The 24,198-nt window shown below is 39.1% G+C and overlaps 1 protein-coding gene across 1 annotated transcript in view; it reads left to right on the top strand.

Annotated features, from left to right (window-relative positions):
* LOC306883740 (protein diaphanous homolog 2-like) overlaps positions 1-16,453 on the top strand; it is a 440,640-nt gene extending 424,187 nt beyond the window's left edge. The window contains exon 31 of the mRNA XM_079439172.1: positions 13,460-16,453. Coding sequence (XP_079295298.1) covers positions 13,460-13,524 — 65 coding nt within the window. The 3' untranslated portion in view covers positions 13,525-16,453. The remainder of the gene's footprint in view (positions 1-13,459) is intronic.
* Positions 16,454-24,198: the final 7,745 nt, after the last annotated feature.

Below are 24,198 nucleotides of genomic sequence, written 5' to 3'. Positions count from 1 at the left end.
AGTAATTGTTCTTGTGGAACTTGCGGACTTCCACCAGTGAGTCAAATATGATGATTTCAGTTGGCTACATTGTATTCTGTCTGCTTTTTTGATTGTGGGCAAAGATGAAGGTTAGTCAAACTTTAATACTAATTGATCCCTGGAAAGGCTTATGGACTCAGGTGTGTAGCCGCAAGACAGAGCTTACCAAGAAAGCAGGGGAGAGGGGTGAACAATAGGATCAGGAGACCTGTTTTTGCGGTGCATTTTCCTCCACAGCGCTATTGGTTTTGGCCATTAATGGGCAACAGTGCCCAAATACATGTTTTTTGGTCTAACTGTGGTAATTTTGCTTTGAAATCAAAAGACAAGAGAAAAAACACCGGACATTGCAGGTCTGTGGGAGGTTTTGAATGCGGGCAACACATTTTTTTCTCTGTAGGTACACGTGTTTTGAGCTGACGGGACTGTTCACTTATTGCCGGCAGGTGTGAGTCTCACATTTTATCTCACCCGCTCCCCTGCAGCACATTTCATGTAACGACGTTATTACCGGGAGACTTAATCAAATTCACTAACAATAGCTCACACTGACAGACGTCCAGGCAGCTGGTGCATAATGCTCTGCGAATATTCACAGTGCCCCAGCAACCCCGTCTGCCCGCTTAATCAAGTTCTCTCGGTCACCTGGGGAACAGGAAAGCGAAAAGGTGGAGTGGGACGGCACTGCTCGTTGAAACTACAGCCATTCACTGACAAAGAATAGGGACAGGAAGACACTGGGGAACTCTATAGGTCTTTTTTAGTGCTTAAAGAAATGTGAATGAAAATTCTGGAATTATTTACTCACCCTCATACCTGTATGAATACTCTGGCCACTCTTTTCAGTATTATGAAATTGAATTAGAACAGAAAGATATTAACTTTTACTACATCCTTGGCATCTGATGTAGTTCACATTTGGCCCAATCTCAAAAGATCTGGTTGCAGCAAATAACAACTTAAAGGGATAGTTCAAAATCTGTCATTAATTACTCACCCTCATGTCGTTCCCAAACCCGTAAGACCTTTGTTCATCTTTGGAACACAAATTAAGAAAATGACTTATTCAACAATTCTTCTCCTCCTCATCCCATCTGCCACAGCTTGCCGCCATTGTGGGGAGAGTATCACGACGCATGCGCGTTCTGCTGCTTATGTTGAACATGCACATGTGTCAGCATGTGCATGTGTGGTTTACATGCAGATGACAGAACGCATGCATTGTGATATTCTCTCCACAATGGTTGCATGCCATGGCAGACAGGATGAGGAGGAGAATAATAAAGTCTTTTTTTTTTGCTTCGTTTTCTTTGAGAACAAAAAGTAATCTTTGTAAAATTATGGTTGAACCCCTGATGTCACTTGGACTATATTACCAATGTCCTTACTACGTTTCTGAGCCTGGGAACATTTCAGTTGCATTGCTCTCTATGGAGGGTCAGAGAGCTCTTGGATTTCATCAAAAATATCTTAATTTGTGTTCCGAAGATGAACAAAGGTTTTGCGGGTTTGGATCGACATGAGAGTGAGTAATTAATGACAGAATTTTAGTTTTTTTTTGGTTCTCATTTTTGGGTGAAGGTATGACTATCATACGTTCAGCTTTTATGGTCCTCTTATTGTGCTTTTGCATACGTATACAGAAGTATGTAGAAGTTCCAAAAGTACAGAATAGCCTTGGCACAGGGCTGTGTTGCGTCTTGCATTGCATCATGGCCATATTCATGCTAGCGCAGTTGTTGTCCTGTTGTTATCATCCTGTCTGGGCATACTCGGGCCCATGCAGCTCTATAAAAGAGTGATGTAGAGCCTTAGAGAGACCCTGTGTACTGCACTTTATTCAGGAATGCTGACTTATTTATAGGTGTTGGAATCGTGTTGTTTGCTTGTTTTATTGAAAAGCTTGCGGGTAAATTGGCGACAGGCTGACATGTGAGTGTGATCTCTTGAGGGCCCCCCTGCAGAAATCTTCTTCCCGATAAATAAGTCAGCGTTGATGAATATTTCATTCACATGCAATCCATTGTCGCCCGCAGGTCTGCGGGGACATGTCGTTGCTCCACGCACACAGCAAAACAACCCCCCCCCCCCCCCAGGTCAACCAATACCTCGTTGTTGGCATTCTGAAAGAGTCCTCACAATTAGCTCACCCTACGCATCTATGGTTCTGATGGATAACATGGCAAAAATTGTATGAGACCTGTAATCATGTGACATCTGGCTACATTGTATATCACCTTCACAACTGCATCTGAGCAGCAATCGAACTGATTTAGTGGTTAATTTGTCACTTTTCAGATCCCGTAACCTATGGTTAGGAGACGCATGCACAAGAAAAGTTTAAACCCCCTAGTTAGAGAGAAAATATCTTGTACTTGTATGCCCTGTGGTGGAGGGAGCAATAAATAGCAAAAAATGCAGCAAGAAACAGAGAGGTTAAATAAGGGAATGCAAGCTGAAGAGAGGAAGTGGAAGGAAGTGGCCATATTAGAAGTCAAACAGTAATTCTGGGTGTTCAAGATAGCAATAGAGGTACGAGAGGAAGGTGATGAACCTTCAGTGGACGAATTTGCTCTACACAAGCAAGTTCTTTCAAATCAATATTTCAAGACGTAAGCTCACCCCATTCCTAAAAGAGATCACTCAGTCCAGACTCTTCACCAAATAGGTCAGAGGTCTCTGTGTAAAAATGGCCCTCCATGACCTTTATGCTCTTTTGGTGAGAGAAGAGATCCACAGAAAGATGACTAAATAAAGAAAGAAAGTGCAAGCAGAATGTTTTATTTAAGTGAAGGTCTGCATTGTGTATTCTTAGATAGAGTTGAGGCATCAGCAATCTCAGGCACAGGATTAAGAGATGGCGACTTTTATTTGGTAGCTTGGAAAGATGTTATTCTAATGGATTCACTGTAACTGTTTTCACTGTGTGTGAACTTGGATAGATGGGTCACCTGTTAGAGTTTGATTTAAAATTCTGAATGTTTGCTTTCACATGCTTCCTTTTTTATCTCAACGTGAAGATGGGTTTAGTAAACAGACCGCAGCTGCAGTAATGGTCTATTTTTGCCCCTTTGTATATTTCATTACGGAAAAGAGTTTGTTGGACACGATTCCCTTGGCATCTTTAAAAGTCTCAGTGTGACCTTCTGAGCTGCTTCAGGTGGCGCACTTTCTTAACTCGGTCGGTTTCCCACAAATTAAAATTCTGTCATTATTACTACAAATTAAGATTCTCTTATCATACTCTCACATTGTTCCAAACCTGTATGTCTGTATGTTTTCTTCTGTGAAAAACAAAATGTGAATGTGTGTTTTTAGCATAAAGAATTGTACTGATTACTCTCTTTTTTTATGCGTTTAGTCCCCATGATTACTGAGGATTTCAAGTTTCAAAACTGTCATAAAAAGCATCATAAATATCATAGATTTAGTCCATATGACTTTTATAATGCAAAATGAAATTGATACCCACTTACAAGTCTATCTCTCCAGTAACCTGTTACCATGTCAGTGAGCTGAACTCAAGGACCAGATCAGTTCGCGTCATCTAAAGAAGAAATATTTTTGAATGTTTTTTTATTGAATTGAATGAACTGATTCATAAAGACTCAAAAGGATAATTTGTATTGCGGTATTATACAGTATACAGCGGTATTGCCAAAGAGAATGACTTGTTTAATTTTAAGTTAATTTGACAAACCTATAGAATAGAATACAATATAACTTTCGTCATTGTTTAGGAACAACAAAATACAGTTTATCAATCGGCTTCAGGAGATTTGGAGTATAATGCATGAGTTGTATGGATTACTTTTATGATACTCTATGGTGTTTTGCTTCCTTTTTGAAGTTTGAAAGCATCTGTGCACATTCTTTGTTGCTGCATGGACATTTTCAAGATTTCTTTTTTTTTTTTGTTCCTTTGGAAGGAAACAAATGGGTTTGCAACAACTTGAGGGTGAGTAAATGTTGACAGAATTTTCATTTTGAATAAAGTAACCTTTAAAGGTAATTTTCATTTAGATTTTTTTTTCTCTCTGATTTGCTGTATGACTTGTTTACAGCACTCCTCCAAGAGTAATTAAGATGTGCAAATGGTATCTTGAGACCTTGTTAGCAGAAAGCAGCTTTATCACTAACATCCCTCCATTTTCCCATCCTTCCACCCCACCACACATCACTACTCCATCACCCTCATTTTACATTCCATGACAATCTCACCCACTGATTTACTGCACGGCTTCCATCTTGTATTTGCCTGTGTATCCATGGATGCGTTTGCTCAACATATATTCAGTGTGATGTTTATCATGTGAATTTATAGAGCTGTCCCCCCTCAGTGCTTATGTGACATCAGATATAATGGACGAGAAGACAGAGGCATGTCTGTTCTGGTCAACATGCTGTTTCTCACTCACACGTTCTTGATTCATCCAAAATACAATCACATTTGAAAAAAGAAATAGGATTGACGAATCTATCGATCTATGTCAAATCAACACTATCCATCTGTGTTTATCTTTCTATCTGGTTTTCCCATGATAGTTTTTTTTTTTGCAACCACACCAGCCATTTTCTTCCTCTATTTGTTTAGTTATCCATCAGTCTATTTACCTTATCATGCTGCCAAACCATCCATTTACGCTTCCATCTGTCTGTCAAACAATATTGTGGTATCCATTTGTCTAACTATCTTCTCTGTCTACTTACCCCACTGTCAATCAAAGATTCTCTCTTACTGTGCAGTTTTCTTTAGCTGGGGAATAGCATTGGTCTGGTTAAGCTTGTCTTAACTTCTGATGCATGCGCCCACCTCCGAGTACATGCATAATCACAGCTGATATTTTACTGTAGCGGATAAACAACATTTTCTTTTGTGCTTATAATGTTGTATGTGGAGACATGGGTCGTTGCTCATGAAACCCAGCCCTGCCTGGCCTTTAATCAGAGCTCATCCAAATGCTCATTCCTCTGGCGAGCCAGATCTCTGCTGGGTCACTATCAGTTTTGAAGGATCAGTATGGTGCTTTGGGGGATAGCGCACATGATCCTAATGGATTAGCCACTCACCTTTCCTGGGTTGAACTTGGGGGGCAGTGTTCCCGCCAGAGGCCCCATCTGCCCCCCCATGTTTCAGCCATGATGGTAACACAAAGCACCAAGAACGTTTTTGCATCTCAATTTATTAATGCTTTTACATGCACTTCCACTTTGAGGTTAAATGATCTATCTATCTATCTATCTATCTGTAAGAATTTTTTTTCTTTTTTCTTCTCTTCAATTAAACTGTTTCAAGTTTAATTCAATAATCATTATAATTTATGCAATTATTTAATAATTTCACGAGTTAGATGCACATTTTCATACTTTATTTGCACCATTATGAAACTCTTATTTATAGTTTATTGCATTCCTTCAATCATAATACGTGAGTGAGTGAGTGAGTGAGTCAGTGTGTGTGCGTGCGTGCGTGCATGTTTATGTGGTTTATGAGGACACAAATTTGTATAATGACATGGGTATGACAGAGGTATTACAATATGAAGGTGGTTTATGAGGACACTGCCTATGTCCCCGTAATTCAAAAGGCTTGAAAAACATACTAAATGGTGTTTTTTGGAAAATCTAAAATTGCACAAAGTCTCCCGTGAGGGCTAAGTTTAGGTGTAGGGCAATAGCACACACAGTTTGTTCAGTATAAAAACCATTACGCCTATGGAGAGTTCCCATAAACCACAAAAACCAACATGTGTGTGTGTGTGTGTGTGTGTGTGTGTGTTTGTGTGAGAGAGAGATTCAAATGCTTCTCTTTGACTGGGATTGTTATTTGATGTGTAATGATTTGTCTAATTTTTCATTAATATTCACTTATTGAATTAAATAATGATTTCAGCTCAAATATTCAACTATTTTGTCAAACTGCACAAATTTAAGTAAGAGCATAAGTATTTTAATCAATTGTTAATGGCTTATTTTAGGGCTAATATACACCGATGCCTTGTAGGTAAAGTACATAAACATACATAATTTTAATTTTTTGGATGGAAGGTGAGTTTTTGAAAGCACAAGCTGTATTTCTGTTACTGCATAAGCACATTCCTGTTTGACTGTTGAAGTTTGCCTCCCTACAGTGCTGCAGAGGTGATGATTAGTGCTGTAGATTAGCCTTGGGCTGCAATCTGTTGGAAAGTATTTGTCATCTGATGGTTTGATGCATGTGTGTGCATTTGCTTCCTTGCTCCCTTCTTTTAAGTTACTTTTTGTTTTAGATCTTAAATTCTGCCATCTCTTTTAAAAACCAAGCTGGTCCACCACTCAGAGACCGTCTTGTCCGTCTTGAGGATCCCAATGAGAAATCTTGGCAAGTGTGACTGTCAGCCGTTTGATATCCCATCAAACATGGTCCTACTGCTCTGCCTGTAAAATGGAAAAATACTGGGCCTGCCGGCACTGGACACCAGCCATAGTCTCTTGTCCTTTCCCTTGTTTGTCCCGGGAAGAGATCTGTCGGGGCCTTCCTGCTGCAGAGATAAACTAGTGCACCGCTCTCTCTCCTTTAAAAATAAGCATTTGTTTATCGACGTGTAGTGATTTCCAGCTCTCCTGTGCCGTATTGTGTGCCGAGCTGTCAAGAAACATTACTCTAAGGCCTGGCTCTCCTTTCAGCTCTGACCAGCCAAGAGAGTGCAGCCAAGCAGGACAATGCAGAGTGCTGGGGGGCAACAGGCTAGCAAGCTTTCGCAGAAATCTGCTAAGACGTTGCCTTTTAACTAAGGCTGGGGACCTCACTCTTTATCGAGAGCTTGAAACTTTAATGCACTCTTTAAGGTAGAAACTGTGGAAAGTGAAGGGCAGTGCTGGTATCGAATATCTGAGTCACACATCCAAGGTAGCTAGTGTCTAAATGGAGCCTGGCTTTGATTGAAAGGCATATTAGATGAAAGGGGAAAAACTCAGATCTGCACTGACCGATTTTGGCATATTTTAATTGCTGCTTTACTTCATTATTTTCATTAGTCTGAGTCTTAACAAACTGTCAGATTAGACGTTACACATCTCCCATCTTTGTTTAGAAATGGCTCTGAGAGAGATTTAGGGAGAATGCAGACCAGACCTCTAGCTTATCTGAGATCTCATCCATCTTAGTTTGACGAGGAAAGCTCATGTTTGCAAGCTCTGCTAGTAGATCTGCGGTGGCTGAGTTTGACAAATGCCCCGCACTCTGTCTAAACATCCGTAATTTCAGCAGAATGTGGTTACTTAAAGCAGGATTTCAGAGTCTTGTCTCACTTGTGTTTCTGGTGTCTCTCTTGCTTTAGTCAGGGCAGAGAATGCACTTAAGAGCTCACATCTCAATGTGGAAAACGAACCAGGATATCAGCCAGTACTTAAAGGATTAGTTCATCCCAAAATGAAAATTCTGACAGCATTTACTCCCTCATGTCATTCTAAATCCGTATGACTTTCTTTTCACAAAAGGAGAAATTTTAAATAATGTAGTCGGTTGTTTCATATAGTTGCAATGAACGGGGACTGGAGCATTCGAGCTCTAAACATGATGCAAAAGTCCCATTAAAGGTGTCATAAAAGTGGTTCAAATGACTTCTGTACTGTTCCACATCTGAAATCCTACAATGGCTTTGTGTGAGCACCTGTGTGTGAAATGTGTCAATATTTACTAATAATGTTCACATCTAGTGTATGATGGAATCAGTTGAATTGGAAAACTGGAGCGGTCTTTGTGAATAACTTTTTAATTGAATCACCTATTGAAATTGAATCACCTACTGGCTTGCTTAGTTGGGGACACTTCATTTCCAGGGATATCGTCAACCTGATTGCAAAGACACTATTTAAACTGAACTGAGCTGGACGATGACATCACTGAATTCCATAATGAAATCACTCTTTTGAGTCTTATTTTTCCAAGTCAATCAGGTCACCTTTATTTATATAGCACTTTTAACAATGCAGATTGTGTCAAAGCAACTGCACAATATCAAAATAGGAAAATTTACTGTTTAACTGTTTAATCTTGTCATTTTACATTATTGACACACTATTTTCCTATTTTGATATTGTGCAGTTGCTTTGACACAATTTGCATTGTTAAAAGCGCTATATAAATAAAGGTGACCTGATTGACTTGGAAAAATAAGACTCAAAAGAGTGATTGATTTGCTAATCGGGCATCACTACTTATCTCATGAACATTTTTCAGTGAGCACTGACTTAAATTTCCAGTGTTTGGCTTACATAAAGCTACTGAATGACTTTAGAAGAAGAAATATAGTGCACAAATTGTATAAACAATATTTATGGTCTTTTTTGCTCCAGTCCTCATTTACTAAGTTTTATAATATAGTAAATAATCTAGATACTTTTTCAGAACGAAGAAGGTCATAAGGCTTTGGTCTTTTTTAGACATTTTTAGTAAACAAATTATTTTAAGCTTTTAGTGTGTTTATTAATGTTACTTAGTGGTTGGACATTTTCAGCTTTTCAAAGGCTTACTGAGCAAGATTTATTAATCCGATGTTAAAGCGATCTTATTCCCCAAAGTACACAGCAGGATTTTCACAGCATTATTTAGTGTCAAATAATTATTCTTTCCTTCTTTTTTTTTTTCTAGCACTGAACAACATCTTTTTTCTCATTGAAATGACTCATGCCACATTTGATTAAGATACAGCTGATTTTTAAAACACACTAATTTAGCAAGGCTTGGTGCGGCAAACAACCTCAAATTTGACCCTGTTATGTGTCATGCAGTACAGTACAGTGGTGGCCAAAATTATTAGAACACTAGTATTTTCACCAGCTAAAAATGTTTCAAGTCAGTTATTTCTATTTTTTGCTGTAGTGTGTCAGTAGAAAATATCCGTTTACATTTCCATACATTCAATTTGCCATTAATTATAATAACCGCATAATAACAACAGCCAGTGCTCCACACAGAGATCTGATCTCATCATCATCCAGTCTCTCTGGAATGACATGAAGAAACAGAACAAACTAAATCCAGAAGAACTGTGGCAATGTCTCCAAGATGCTTCAAGAAATCTGTATATATATATATATATATATATATATATATATATATATATATAAATTTGGCTGGTTATTTAGTTTTATACAAAGTTTCAACCAGATGATCTGAAACAAATTCAGCTTCCATATGTTCTACATAAGATTTTTTGTCTTCCTCGAGCAAACAAACCAACAAGCAAAATACATTCTGCTGTAACACATAAGACCACTTATGTTTTAGCTTTTACCATTTTTGCCACAACAGATCAAGGTTCCAAAAGCCTTTTCAGCTGTCTCAGGGTCAGGCACATCTTTGACCTACCATTCTCCATTTCTGCTGCTAAAGTAACCTTCCCAACTTACTCTGCTTCTGCCTCAAAACAATTGCTCTCTGCTTTGTAGGAAACCTTGGTTTGTGCAACTGTAGGTTTTACTCTCCTAGCCCCATAAATTACAAATAAAGAAATAACCCTTCCCGCCATCACATCTTCTTTATATTTCCTGTTTCTGGTGCTAGTGCTCCCATTACCCATGGAGCTTGAGTCTGTCAAAGGCATGCTGAAGATGAGAAGAGTAGATAGCTGCTACTGCTGCACTGTGTGCTCTCTCTCTCTCTCTCTCTCGCTTTCTCTCTACCTCACCAACCTCTATGGCCCACAAGTGGTAAACATTGTGTGTTGACATATGGCCCTCACAGATTTAATCACCTTTATTACATTTTGTCCCTGGAAAAATATGAAGTGATACAAGTTTACACATTACAGTGTGTGTGTGTGTGTGTGTGTGTTTTTTTTTTTTCTTGGCACCCAGGTCTATCCGAAACAACAGATGCATAACCAAAAAGTTTTTATTTGAAAATATTTGCCTCTGCGCATTTAATATTTATTGCATACATATTGAATATTTGAATTGCATCAAACATGTAAATTATTCACTGTCATAATTACCTGTGTTTATTCACATAGTTACTACTCGACTGTTGATTAAAGCTTATTTGTTATTCATGGAGCAAACCTTGTGCCAAAGGACTCTCCTGATGATGTAACCATGTAATTACAGGCAGATGACAGTAATGCAAAATCCATTATGTTGTTTAATCTTTTTAGAAGAATGCACAGGGGGCCATCTGGGGCCTATCACTCAATCATACAGCGAAAGTGTCGGATAGGCATACAAGCCTATGCCGACTCCTCAGTCCTTTTTGAGTGTTTGTATGCTTTTTAGTAATGTGTTGTTCGCCAATCTGTGCTAATCCCATGATCCCCCTCTGCAACGTATTATGACGTTTTGATCACGTTTCACTCCCCCTCCTCCATCAACACTCACTATACACCGAGAAACAATAGCATCATTTAATTAAGTCCTGGAATACAGACATTTCTCTAGCGTGAAACCAAATGTTCTTATTTTTTCATCAATCTCTTTCACTCCCATGCTTTTTCTTTGTGCATCCAACCTAAAGATGTTGCCTCCGGGAAAAGCAGGTAAAAAAGCCATTAAACCCAAAAGCACTTGACAGATTTGTGATCAGTGGCACAGTTCTCCTGAAATTGTCTAGTGGTGTATTTTTATCGTGGAAGTGAATGCTCACCCTTTAGAGAATAGCTTCATTATGTGTCCCCCAATAGAAATCGCTGCTGGTTGGTGTGATTTGTTGCTGTAGATTGGGTATTTTAGACTGAAGTGCCTGAGATCAGAGACTTAGACAGACTTCCTTCTCTTAATTTGGGTTGAAAAGCTCTCTGTTTTGGTGGTTGGTTTGTCTTTTCTGCCCATTTGGTTTAAGTATAGACCCCCACCCACACCTAAATCTTATCTTCAGTCTGTTCAGCTCAAGCAATTATCTGAAGTATTGCTCTCTAAATGTTATTTTCCCTGCCTGGCCAAATGCTCCAAACGTCCCTATGTTCCACTCTCAAACAAGCTATAATACTTTCCTCCATTTTCAATTTGGACCACAAACTTGAGGAACTGCCACTAGCCCTCCCAGATCCCAACAAGACTGCAGTCTGTGTGGCACCTTCCAGTATACCTGCAAAATAAGCATATTGGAAGCAATTGGCAAAACAATGGCAGTGTTTGGACAAGGCCTTTGTTTACCATCTCTTCTGTCATCCACTCCCTCGCTTTCAGTGTGGGTACTTCCTCTGTTTAATATTGTGGGTTTTTTTCCCTTCTTCATCCTACATGGTGTCACATTGGCATGTAGTCATGACATGAGGAACCATATTACCAAAGCAATCTTCTTGAATGGTGGCTCTACAATAAGAATTTTCAGTTACACTTTATTTTAAGGTCTAATTCTCACTATTAATTAACTATTAACTACGACTTTTGCCTCAGTAAACTCGTAATTACTGCTTAGTAAGGTAGCTGTTAAGTTTAGGTATTGGATAGGATTAGGGATGTAGAATATGGTAATGCAGAATATTTACTTCATAAGTACTGATAAATAACCAATATGCTAGTAATATGCATGCTAATAAGCAAGTAGTTAATAGTGACAATTGATCCTTATACTAAAGTTTTACCAGATTTTTGTTTTGTAGACAGGATAAGTAAAAATCCAAACGTATAGACTGTTAACATTTTATTATAAGTAGCAGCAGTAGTATAGTTAGTATATTAGTGGCATATATAGATAGTGACAGAGACTTTTATTCAAAGTAGCTTACTTTGCAGTCAACCTATGCTGTACATTTATCAGTATCCCAACCCTCCTAAAGAGACCCCTTTGTAGAAATTGTAAATACAATCTGAAATAGCCTATACTCTGACAAGTTTTAGAAATGTCTTTGTTTTTATTACTGCTGTCGATGTGCATTGCCCATTCAGTTCAGAGAGAAAGGGACTGGAGGCCTTCAGGCGCTTGGCTTTTTGAAGTGGAAGTGGATGAAAGACTCAGCCGTCATTTCAACTCATATTCTGTTTCCATGCAGAGTTCAAAGTTCAGCGTCCTCAAATTTTACCAATGCCAGAGGAAGTTGTCCTGCAGAGAACTGCAGATTTCCTCTCTCTATTTGTTCTCTGTTTTTCATTTATCCGTTCCTCTCTCTACCTAACCACATCTCTTCCATCTCTTTGTATTACCCTCTTGTTATTAGCATTGTCCCTCCCCTGTGGTGAGTATCCTTGTTAGGACAGATTTATACGTCTACTGAAGCTTGAATTAAAAGGCTCTAGGCAAACTTAAAAAGGGGATTTGTTAGCACAGAGCACTTGCTCTTGTAATCAACCAACACGGAGCTTTCGACTGGACTGTAACGGTGGTAATAACAAAAAAAATAACAACTTGTTTTATTTCACCTTTGTCTTGTTACAAAAATTTATTTGCCCAGACAAAGCCATAAAACAGCCTTTTCAAAATGATTTCTAGCTTGTTTTCTCATTGGCCCCCACGACCGACCTTGGCAAACGAGCTGTGCTTCAATTTCGTATGAAGTATGAATCCACCTTTACTGTGGTGCCCACTTGCTCCTAACTCATTACCTGACATGATGAATGGGGCCTGTTCCATTAAACTATGCCCACCCCATGGTGGCATGGGCACCTGGCACTGAGTAATGGCAGTTGCACGGGTAGACCTGCCAGGGTAGGTAGGAAAGGTGTGGCGGCTTAAGCATGGAGTTGGCTCTCGAATCTGGAGGGGAAAGAGGAAGGTTGTCCACTCCACCTGCCACATGGCCCCCACCCCTCACTACACCATGTTTGGAGTGGAAAGGGCCTTTTGTATGATCCTATAATGGGCTGGCCCTTAGTTGCCAAGTTCAGCTAGCACATTTATTACTCTCTTACTATATTCCTACTGGCCTAGTTTCAAAAAAAGAATCCACTTAAACCATAGAATCTCATAGTTTAAACAGGGTTAGTTCACCAAAAAATTAAAATTCTGTCATCATTTACTCACCTTCATTTTGTTCCAAACGTTCTTTCTTCTGTGGAACACAAAAGGAATTGCAAAGAAACTTGAAGTCTGAACAACACTGGACCCCACTGAATTGGAACAACATGACAGAATTAAAATTTTTGGGTGAACTCTCTCTTTAAATACTACCTGAACCTCCTATGGGTGTTTAGATAAATACTGTGTACGCACTGTTTTGTACTTGTGTATGGGTGCGTCCCATTAAGTGTCTCTTCTCCAGGCTGTTGTTATAGGTGGAGGATCTCTCGAGTACGAGACTGGAGCAGGAGTTCAATGGTGTTACTATGACACCAGACAAGAAGCAGCTGACTCCAGACCATCTTATGTTGCTCTCTTTTTAATCAGTTGCCTTTGTTGTGTTTGATGTTGTTCCCTGTCTTCTTTCTATTAACTGCACTCCCGTTTCTCCCCGTCTCATATTTGTCTGCTGCGGTTGTGAACAAACCTAACTGTTCTGTTCTTCCCTGTTCTCTTTTTGAACAGACAACCGTCGCACTGGTTTGGAAAGATCACGTTCGCGCCACAATGCAAACCCTATGGTCCGATGATCGCTTGCCGGCTAAGGACGTTTGCCAAGTGCCAAAGACCCAAGAGTGGGGACAACAGTGAGGAGGGCTGAAGAGGAATGGAGAGAGAGCCCTTCTGCATTCGCATACATCCACAGCCACACGTACATGCATACAGAATGCAGAACAAACCTCAAGATGTGTGTCACTGCTCCAGACGCTTCATCACAGGATCACTTGACCCTCACTTCTCTCTGAAGCCTTATATACGACATGCTCATTGTGCATTGGGCCTATCCAATTTAGCTGTGTTTGTTTGTTTGTTATTTTCATGATTACGCCTGTTCTGTTTATATCTCAGCGCATCTCACCAAGCTAACTCCCCTGATCTGGCTCACGTCCACCTCGCTATCTGCAAACAATCAATGATTGGCTGCGGTTTGATCTCTCGCTATTGGATTTTTCGACGCTCAAACACACTCTTGTTGACAAAAGGCCAAAAACACCTTAAAGGACTGCGTGATTCTGTATGCATATCAGCAAAGGGACTTTATTTGCAGTGTTGATTGAACAAAATCTTGACTTGAATGATTCTGCCTGCCCCCTTTACTTCTTTTGACAGAAAAAAATATTTCCAGTTTGTAATTCTCACCATCAGCCATTTAATCTCTGATCACTGCCTCTCTTTATATATAACAGATCCTATATATGTAGCGACATGAAAAAGCTGCTGATATTAGCTTCAGTGCTATCGTGTGTACACATTTGTGCTGTGTAAGAGCTGCCAGTGCCACAAGGTACCTGAGGTGGTTGAAAGATATTGCTCTTTATCTACGGTAAACACTTCAAAGATCCGTAGACGTTTCTCTTGCAGAGTCAAAGGTTTTATTAGGTGAATCTGCAGATATGAATGCGAATGCGAATCAAAGAGATGCCATTCATTTCAGTTTTCAAACATGCCACAGGTTTTCTTTGTGAGTCACTGTGCTTTTAGCTTTCAGCCCTCTCGTAGAAGAGTATTTTAGTGAAATGTAGCTTAGTGTTTTTTCAAGATCCGCTGGTCATCTTTAAGAGCTCTCTCTTACTGACCTGCCACATTTACCTCTCCATCTCAGCACTGAAAACTGTCCAAAACATTACAAAGAACAGTATTTATCAGATTTAGTTTCAAAGCTTATTTCACAATTTGCAAAATATGTATTTATTCACAGTTTGCCAGATTTCACCCGATTCTAGTGAAGAGTCCTTTTGGATATGAGGATGCTCAGCCGTAGATGGTGACAGTGAGGCGATGTTCACAAAATGGTTGCTGTCTTCATGTGAAAAGCATTAGTGAAATCTTCTGCCACCTCCCCTCACTCTTGCTTCTGGCATGAGTAGTCATTTTCCATAATGTTTTCTCCCCGTCCCCACGTCCATAACACAGTATGTGTAAACAGTATGTAAAACAGTCTCTTATGGGTGACTGGAGTCATACTGACTCGCATACTGGTACATGCCATGCTGAAATCTTCTGCATTTGTAAATGAGGGGAAACTGTTAAGTTTGAGCACCCTATGCAAGCGTATAGAGTACAGTACTGTTAAACAAACCACTGTTAGTCAGGCTTTCTCTTCGCACCGTATTTGTCATACACTCTCAGGAGAGAGAGGAAAGGTCGAGATGAAGCAAATCGCAATCCATTGATTTGCTTTTCTAATTAAAACTGCCCTTTGAATGGTTTCCAACACCACACAACAAAAGCTGCGCTCGGCTCTCATGGCTCTCGCTATCGGTTATTTTAAACTCATGTTAATGATAATTACAGCATCCACACACTGTCAGTGCAGACACCTCCGACATGCATTGTTATTTCCCAGTCAAACTCCAGTTACATATATTATGTGACTGGCAGAGGATAGAAATAATTATTTTATTTTTTATTTATTTTTTTTCGTCTTATGGGGCTTTGATAAATGTGCCAAACTTTCATGAGGTAAAAAGTTACTATACTGAGATTTCATACAATGATTATGAAAATTATTGAAAAACTGAGGATTTTTGTTTAAATCACACTAAGATTTTCAATATGAAAGTAAAGTGATGAATCGCAACTAGCAACCATTCAGACTCCTTGGATATAGGGCTTAGGGATGTCATCATTTTTACAACGCTAATATCAAATGTTTATTAAATTTTCTTCAAAGTTGTGTAATTTATAGATTTTTTTTTCCTCTTTCCTAAGAAAACATTGTTTTATACCAGTGATCATCCTCTCCATCTGTGATATTGGTGTTAGACTTGTGTATTACTATTGGCTAATATATATGTGTTGTGTATTTGATAGAGAGTATATCCTAATGCAGGTTAGAGTCTGCAGGTGACTGACTGTGTAACATTTTCATCATTTCAAGTCAGATCCAATATTTTAATTGGATGTTAGGCAGAGACCAGAAGCAGGCAAGAAAATATGAAGTTACTAGTGCCAATTTGGGTCCTCTGCTGTCTCATTTATTCACATTTGTTCAATATTCTCGGTTCAGATTGTATGATGGTGCACTTTAACTTGTTAAATATAGACCTGGAGCGATCTTTTAGTGTGTGATTTCTTTGCATATCATTGCCAAAATAGACTGCTTGCATGTACGGTAACCATTCTTGAAAAGTGATTCGATCTCCATTCTCTCCGAAGTCTCCTCCAGTTCTCTCTTATTCCCTCACATTATAATTGGTGCTTGGAACAAGATCAAAGTTAAATGGGTGAGAACAACTGCAACTGTCTCAGGACATTGTTTTTATTTTGTAGGTAATGTAAGACTCCATAGCCCTGCTTTTTTTTCCCTTGACATTGTGGTCATTGTCTTATAAGCAATTTATGTTTTTAACATCTTTGTTTATTTTTATCTGTGACAAAAAAAAAAATTGAAAATGGTTATGCACACTGTTCCCGAGTATGTAACAGAATATCATACTAAATAATAACCACTTTCTCAAAACAAAGTGTGTTTTCATTTCCATAATGAGTTATGAATTATGCCTTCTCTTGATGCAGACTCAACCTGTGTCCTAACCACCCCCTAAAGCACTAAACCCCATCTCTGTCTGAAATTTTGGAATGGTTTTGTCCGAACTAAACAACACGGCAAACGTCAGGACATTTGCTCAGTCAGTTGATTTCGACAGACTCGTGTGGACGAGACAAGACTGCAGTCAGGTGAACAGTCAATAAAGAACCAGTCTGTAAATTTTCATAGCTTGTGGTGGCACAGAACAATACTTAAGCAAGCAGCGGATATATGAAATACAGATGCTTTAACATGAAGATGAATCTGAAATTGCAATACAATGTACCTGCTATTTCATTCCACCAACAACCTTTTCTATCCCTTTTTAGTTGAATAAATTGTTTCAAAGATATGATTAAAATCATATATTCTATATAGAGATCATACTGCCAGAGTGTGGGCCATTCACACATTATTCATATACGTAAAAAATTACATTAGCGTTACTAGAATAACATTTTAGTCTATTAACTCTGGTGCCTGATTCAGAAAACTGTAGTCGCTGTCACATCGAGTTTGACATTTCATCAATAATTGATTCTGTGCAGAACTTGCTCATTTTGCTTGGTAGATCGCCCACAGTGAAATCTCACTAGTCCAAAAATGTGTAAATGTATACTGTATATTAAAAATTAAACACATTCTGTGATCACTGTGCAGAATATTCACTTTCAGTACACTCCTAAAAATAAAGATTCTTAACTGACCCTTCGCAAAGACCCGCCTCCGTTAGTTACTGTTGCTACTGTCGTGGCCTAATGGTTAGAGAGTCGGACTCGTAATCCAAAGGTTGCGGGTTCGAGTCTCGGGCCGGCAGGAATTGTAGGTGGGGGGAGTGAATGTACAGCGCTCTCTCCACGGTGTGTGTGTGCACGTTGGATAGGTTAAATGCAGAGCACGAATTCTGAGTATGGGTCACCATACTTGGCCGTATGTCACTTCACTACGTCCGACATGCCATGGGGCTGTCATGCCACACATCATGTTCTCACGCAGTGAAAAATACATCGTTGAGCAATGAGGAAAGTCAACACGCCGATAGACAAGACAAAGCAGGTTACTTTTGGAATGAGACAAAGTCTAAGATTTAAATTTTGTGATTTTTAAAAGAAACTCAAACAATAAATACTATTTTGTGACCGATCGCTGTAGAGCCTCTGTTCAAGCGGTGCATCTCTTCCTCTTTACTAGTTATAGCACAAAATAAACATGAACATCAGAAGGTATAGAAGAACACTATTTTTCAAGTTCAAGTCCTCCGAAATATCTACTCTCGTGTCTGATTTGCTTGTCGGACAAAATGGCAGATTCTGCGTTATGATTGGTCAGATCATCTGTCAATCAAACTCCCATCAAGGTCAAATGGCATTGATGGTTCAATGAAGAACCTTTAACGTCCAGAGAACCTTTCTATTTCACAAACATTACCTTAGAGTGGGAAATTTTTTTTCCTTCAAATTATTAACAAATAAAAGTTATTTTAAGAACTGTTTACTGAAAGGTTCTTCTGAGATTTTTTTTAAGAGTGTAAGATCAGATGAATTACAGTCATTGGAAATGTTGCATCATTTAGGGTGTAACATTAAGTATTTTGACTGATCTCCTGTGGGTTTGGTTACAAATAAAATTAGAAATACCTGGAAAACCACCAGCTTTGCTTTATCAATATTAGACGAGTAATAATTCAGTGTAACATCGATGCAATTTGCACTCAATATACAGATAAGAACTGGTTTTATTTGCTTTTTGTTATAAGAATAACATTTATTCAGTAACGGAATTGATGGGTTTGCGAAGTAAAACTACTGTCAGAAGGAGATAACAGCACTCTGTCGTTTTTTGTATTGTTTGCTCTGTCTTTCCTTCACTTCACAGTAAGCATGCCCATGCTATTTTGCTGCTTGAATCCGACTGAACTATGCTGGAAATCATCGTTTACAAAGCTAAATATAAACTGCTGTACAATATACGGCATTATTTTCATTGTTCTTTTGACAGCTGACATTTGGTTTCACTGTGGTTAGAGATGGAGAAGGCAATGATGCCCCTTTGTTATTTCTCTCTGTCACCAATCCTCACTGTCTCTTTGTCAGTCTGTCTTTTAGAGAATAGAAAGACACTTTCTTTTTTCAAATTCTGAACTGTGAGCATCTCTGGTCGTGTTCAGAATGTACCGCCACCACTGGGGAGCCGTCTGCTGGGTACCAGCGAAATGGAATGGTTGAAATGTTCCCGTCCCTGCTTCTCTCCAGAGTGTGTGCACGTGTACAGGCATGCGTGCGTGCGTGCATGCATGCATCTGTCCATTCATTTTTGCATCTGTGCATTTGGAAGGAGATTTGTTAGGATATGGTCCTGCTTTTACTAGCAGACCAGGCCATGGGCATTTTGTTTGTAAGAGTAAGTTTTCATGTCTGCTTCTGCTCTGTCTGCTCACTAATTCATTGACACAGATGGAGGATTTATAAAAAAAAAAAAAAAAAAAAAAAGTAAGATGCAATGGCCAACAAGTGATCTGGCATGGTAGTGTTTTCTGTTTTGAGCACTGATGCATTTGTAGCGAGCCGGTCATTAAAGGCAGGGTAATTTTACAAGACGCTCTGTTTTGTGCAGTCGTCAGGCTCATTTCTCCGTCTCCTCGGCTTTGAAAGCTCATTAGATGCCAGGGCACTGTTGAAGTTGAATTATCAGTTGCCCTGTTTCGTTTTCCTCTAACTTGGAGGTGAAGGATGGAGGCCTGGCCTGAAGCATGGAAGGCTTTGTGTTTTGTGTAGATTAGAATCATGGGAGATGAGTTTTTTTTTTTTTTGTAATATATTATCCTTATTATTTTGTGCTCCCATACGTAGCCCTGTCGGAGATCTGAAAGATGAACCGAGACCACACACACACTTCATCTGTTTTCGCTCTCACGCCGTGCTCCATTTCTCTATAAACCCAGGGCGTGTGTACAGCCACCCACACCAATTTACACACTGATGGATCGGCCTTCACTGGGAATACAACATAATAATGATGTATTTTGCATCCTGAAGTACGGAAACTAAGATGAAATACAGAGTTAGGTGTCTGTGCCCATTCTGTCTGCCACTGATCTCAACTTTTTTAGTGTGCGTGTGTGTTCATCTTTATGAATCGTTGCAGTTCACCATGTTGGCTTGAAGCGCAAGTGTTCCAGATCTGATTCGTTTCATAATCAGACTGCTGACACATCCATCTCCCAAGATCGGTACAAGCGTCTGTCTGTCTGTCATATGTGTATCTGTGTGAGAGTGCAGTCTTGAGTGTTCGTTTGTGCTTTCCAATGTAAAAAAAAAAAACTTGAGTTGTTGAAAGAGAAGTCTCTACTAATACTATTTGTTTTTTGATTGTTCTTTAAAAGTTCATATAAAATGTCTCATTCACAAAATAAATTCCTGTCTACATCTGCCATACAGTATCCATAAATCATGCCGACTGGTGCTCATGTGGTGTTATATTGTCTCTGTGGTTATGGGGTTGACAAGAATATACATACACATCAGATTTTTTTTAAATCTTGTGGATATGGATGGATGGGTTACAGTTTAAAAGTTTGGGTTGTGTAAGAGATTGATTGATTTGATTGATTGACTGAAATACTTTTATTCAGCAAGAACACATTAAATTGATTAAAAGTGACCGTAACAATTTTAAAATGGTTAGGATTTCCATTTCAAATGAATGCTGTTCTTTTGAACAGAATCATGATGTATTCCCCAAAGATATTAAGCTGCTGGAAATTCAGCTTTGCCATCACAGGAATAAAGCACATTTTAAAATACATTAAAATGGAAAACCACTATTTTAAATTGTAATAATATTTCACAATATTACTGTTTTACAGTATTTTTGATCAAATAAATGCAACCTTGGTGAGCATAAGAGACTGTTTTCACAAACATATAAGAAAAATCTTTTGAATTTGAATTTACTCAAACCAAACATTTGAGTAATGTGTGTGTATAATATCCACTAATCTGAAAGTGCAGATGCTTCCTGTCCATTCTCTGTCCATCTAGTCACTCCTTTCCTTTTTGAGCCATCATTCTCAGTCAGAGCACTGTGACATCCTGTCTGTGTACTGAGGCTTTCCCAGAGGCTGGTGGTCAACCAGAGAGCATTTCAGGGCCGTAGGACTCATCCTGTGTGTGGACAGGTCTTCATAAAGAAGAGATGTCTGTCACTGCGATCACTGCTTTCTGTTTTAGACCCCCTGCATCGGTTTCATCAAGGCCACAGTGCTACTGACCTGAGGGAAGGAGAGAGAGAGTCTATGGAGACGGACAAAAAATGAGACGCGCTTGATTTTACTTTGTTGCATATAGAGCTCAGACCACAGACTCAATACAGATACCACCAAAGCTTCAAGTCATCGATAAGTTATTTGAACCAAGCAATGCGGACAAGAACAAAATGAAACCTTTGTAGTATCTTTCACACACACACACACACACAAGCATACTGTCACTGCTGCATGAAATTATATTTAATTCGGTGACACTTTGTAATAACGTTCAGTCATTTATAAGTGATTAATGATTAACTAATCTTTTACAAATCATGATTAAATTATTAATTAGTGATATGTTAATATTTTTATCTGTTTTGTAATTAAGTTATAAATCATTTACAAGTGATTATATAATGAACTAATTTTCAAAACATGACTATACATTCACAAATAATTACTAACTAATATGCTAACGATTTACAAATGTGACCATGGACCACAAAACCAGTCTTATTAAGCGTAAATTTATCGAAATTGAGATTTATACATCATCAGAAAGCTGAATAAATAAGCTTTCCATTGATGTATGGTTTGTTATGATAGGACAATATTTGCCCGAGATACAACTATTTGAAAATCTGGAATCTGAGGGTGCAAAAAAATTTAAATATTGAGAAAATCGCCCTTAAAGTTGTTCAAATGAAGTTCTTAGCAATACATATTACTAATCAAAAATGGAGTCAACCTGTTACTGGAAGGTTTGTAAAACATTTACAACTGATGAGTATTTTACACTTTAGATTAGGGGATGCAGAAAGGGTTGTAAATGCCTTGAATACATACAAAACATACACAAATTGTTAGTATATCACTTATTAATGTTTTGTAAATGATTAGTTCATTAACTAATCACTTATAAATTACTTACAACTAAATGTTATTATAAAGTGTTACCCTGTGTGAAAGTAACCATATTTACCAATTGTATTTATTCATGACAATGAAGCAAAAAGATTGTATCAATAAACTGTATCTTTATGTAATCTAAGGGAGTCTACAACACCAGTCTAATGTTAACACACAAAATTAGCTCTAATTAAATTATATAATAAGTTATATAACCACAGGTTTCGCTTTTTTTAAATCTACGAATGGCTAGTCGAAATTATCTTCTGAGGTACAGATAATGGCCATTAAGCCACAAATGCCATTGATAGAACTTCTGAAACATCCCTTGAATATAAACTTATGGGAAAAGTTCAGTTCAACTTAACTCCATCATCTCCAACAGCAGCTAAAAGGTTAAATATAGGCAACAACGAAAGATAGGAAAGACTCTCATAATTGAGTAAATGCCCCCCTGAAAGTGGATGCCAGAATAAAATTAGTTTTTATAAAAGCTTTTCTGTGGATGGTTTCATTCAAAAGTACATAAAAGCTTCCTCAAAGTTTCTTGCTTCTCTTGCCCTCAGCTGAAGTACTCCCAATGGATCACAAACACAGACACACAGCGCTAACCCACTAGAATAAAAGTGTTGACCACTCGAGCAGAGACGCACACTCTGTCTGTACTCTTTTTGCACCCTAAAAACACAAGCACGCACGCATTCACATCTGCGTTCATGAAAAAATAACGTAGGTGTTCTATTCAGGCCTGCATGCTATCACTCTAAAACCCTTCACCTCAACCCTGGGTCATTAATAATGCTTCAGCTGTGAGGAAACAAGACTTAGTTTGCACTTACGAGATCAGAGCGTGCAACAAACAGCCGGGTCAAAGATGCATTTTATCTTGTATAGTCCTTTAGCAAAGCCTGACCTGTAAAGCAGTTGACTAGATTTTTTTCTTCTTTCCAAAGGCATAAAAGTCTAGGCATATCAAATTTTGTTTAACTCTTTTTGTTTGTTTGTTTTTTAATTATGTTGATAACCGTATAACCAACTGTCTTACATCAGATCAGCTAAGGATGCTACCTCAGCATGGCATAAATGTATTAATGCATATGGGCTGATGCCTGTACATTTCTCCACAGCCATATCACCCGGCAGCCCAAGACCGGTTGCCCACTGCAGCTAAGCAGGGTTGAGCCTGGTCAGTACCTGGATGGGGGACCTCCTGGGAAAACTAGGTTGCTGTTGGAAGAGGTGTTAGTGAGGCCAGCAGGGGGTGCTCACCCTGCGGTCTGTGTGGGTCCTAACGGCCCAGTATAGTGACGGGGACACTATACTGTCAAAAAGCATCGTCTTTCGGATGAGACGTTAAACCGAGGTCCTGACTCTCTGTGGTCATTAAAAATCCCAGGATGTCTTTCGAAAAGAGTAGAGGTGTGACCTCAGCATCCTGGCCAAATTTCCCCATTGGTCTCTGACCATCATGGCCTCCTAATCATCCCCTTACACTGATTGGCTTCATCACTCTGTCTCCTCTCCACCAGTAAGCTGGTGTGTGGTGGGCGTTCTGGCGCGCTATGGCTGCCGTCGCATCATCCAGGTGGATGCTGCACACTGGTGGTGGACGAGGAGACACCACCCCTCACAATGTAGAGCGCTTTGAGTGCTTAGAAAAGCGCTATATAAATGTAATGAATTATTATTATTATTATCCAGACAGTGAGTGTCTTTGCACTGGACTGATAGATGGATGGATTGACAAGGATATTATGAATGTGAGGATTGCAAATGGCCTAAAATCTGTGGAGGATCAGGCAGAGCCAGCCACGGAAGTGAGGAGCAGATGAGTCACAGGCTGTCTGATTGACTCACCACAAGACTGCCTCTGTTTTAGCAAACACACGCTCAAGCATGTCAACATTACTAGTGCAAATGCCAGGCCTGATCCCCCAGCATACAGCCAATGTGTGGTGACAAGACTCTGACCACTGCTCGCTGCTGTCCTGTAGAGGCATTGAGGGGTTTTGAAAACCAGACATTATGAGGTAACAGACAAGCAGAGGGCCTGATATTTAAAGGGGTCATATGACGATGCTAAAAAGAACATTATTTTGTGTATTTGGTGTAATGCAATGTGTGTATGTGGTTAAAGGTTCGAAAAACACATTATTTTTCACATACATTATTGTTGCTCCTCTCTGGCCCGCCTTTCTGAATAGCATAAATTTTTACAAAGCTCATAGTTCTGAAAAGAGCAGTGTGCTTTGATTGGCCAGCTATCCAGTGCATTGCGGTTGGCTGAATATGTCAAGTGTGTGATGGAAAAGTTATGCCCCTTACCACACCGCTTCTCCTCGACATGGCGGTGGCAGCAACAATACAGCGAGAATAGCCTAAGTGTTATGCCTTCTTTCTTTGCGTAAACATTTGGGCAGTGTTATGCAAATCTTCCAACACAGTGAGGTAGATATGTGGGGGCGTGTTTGAATGAGCCGTTTTAGGAAGGCGTGGATACTTAACTTTTATAAA

Source organism: Barbus barbus, assembly GCF_936440315.1.
Source record: "Barbus barbus genome assembly, chromosome: 17".
NCBI classification, from domain to species: Eukaryota; Metazoa; Chordata; class Actinopteri; order Cypriniformes; family Cyprinidae; genus Barbus; species Barbus barbus.
Note: the sequence above shows the minus strand (reverse complement) of the source record. Positions and strands in the feature narration are given on the sequence as shown.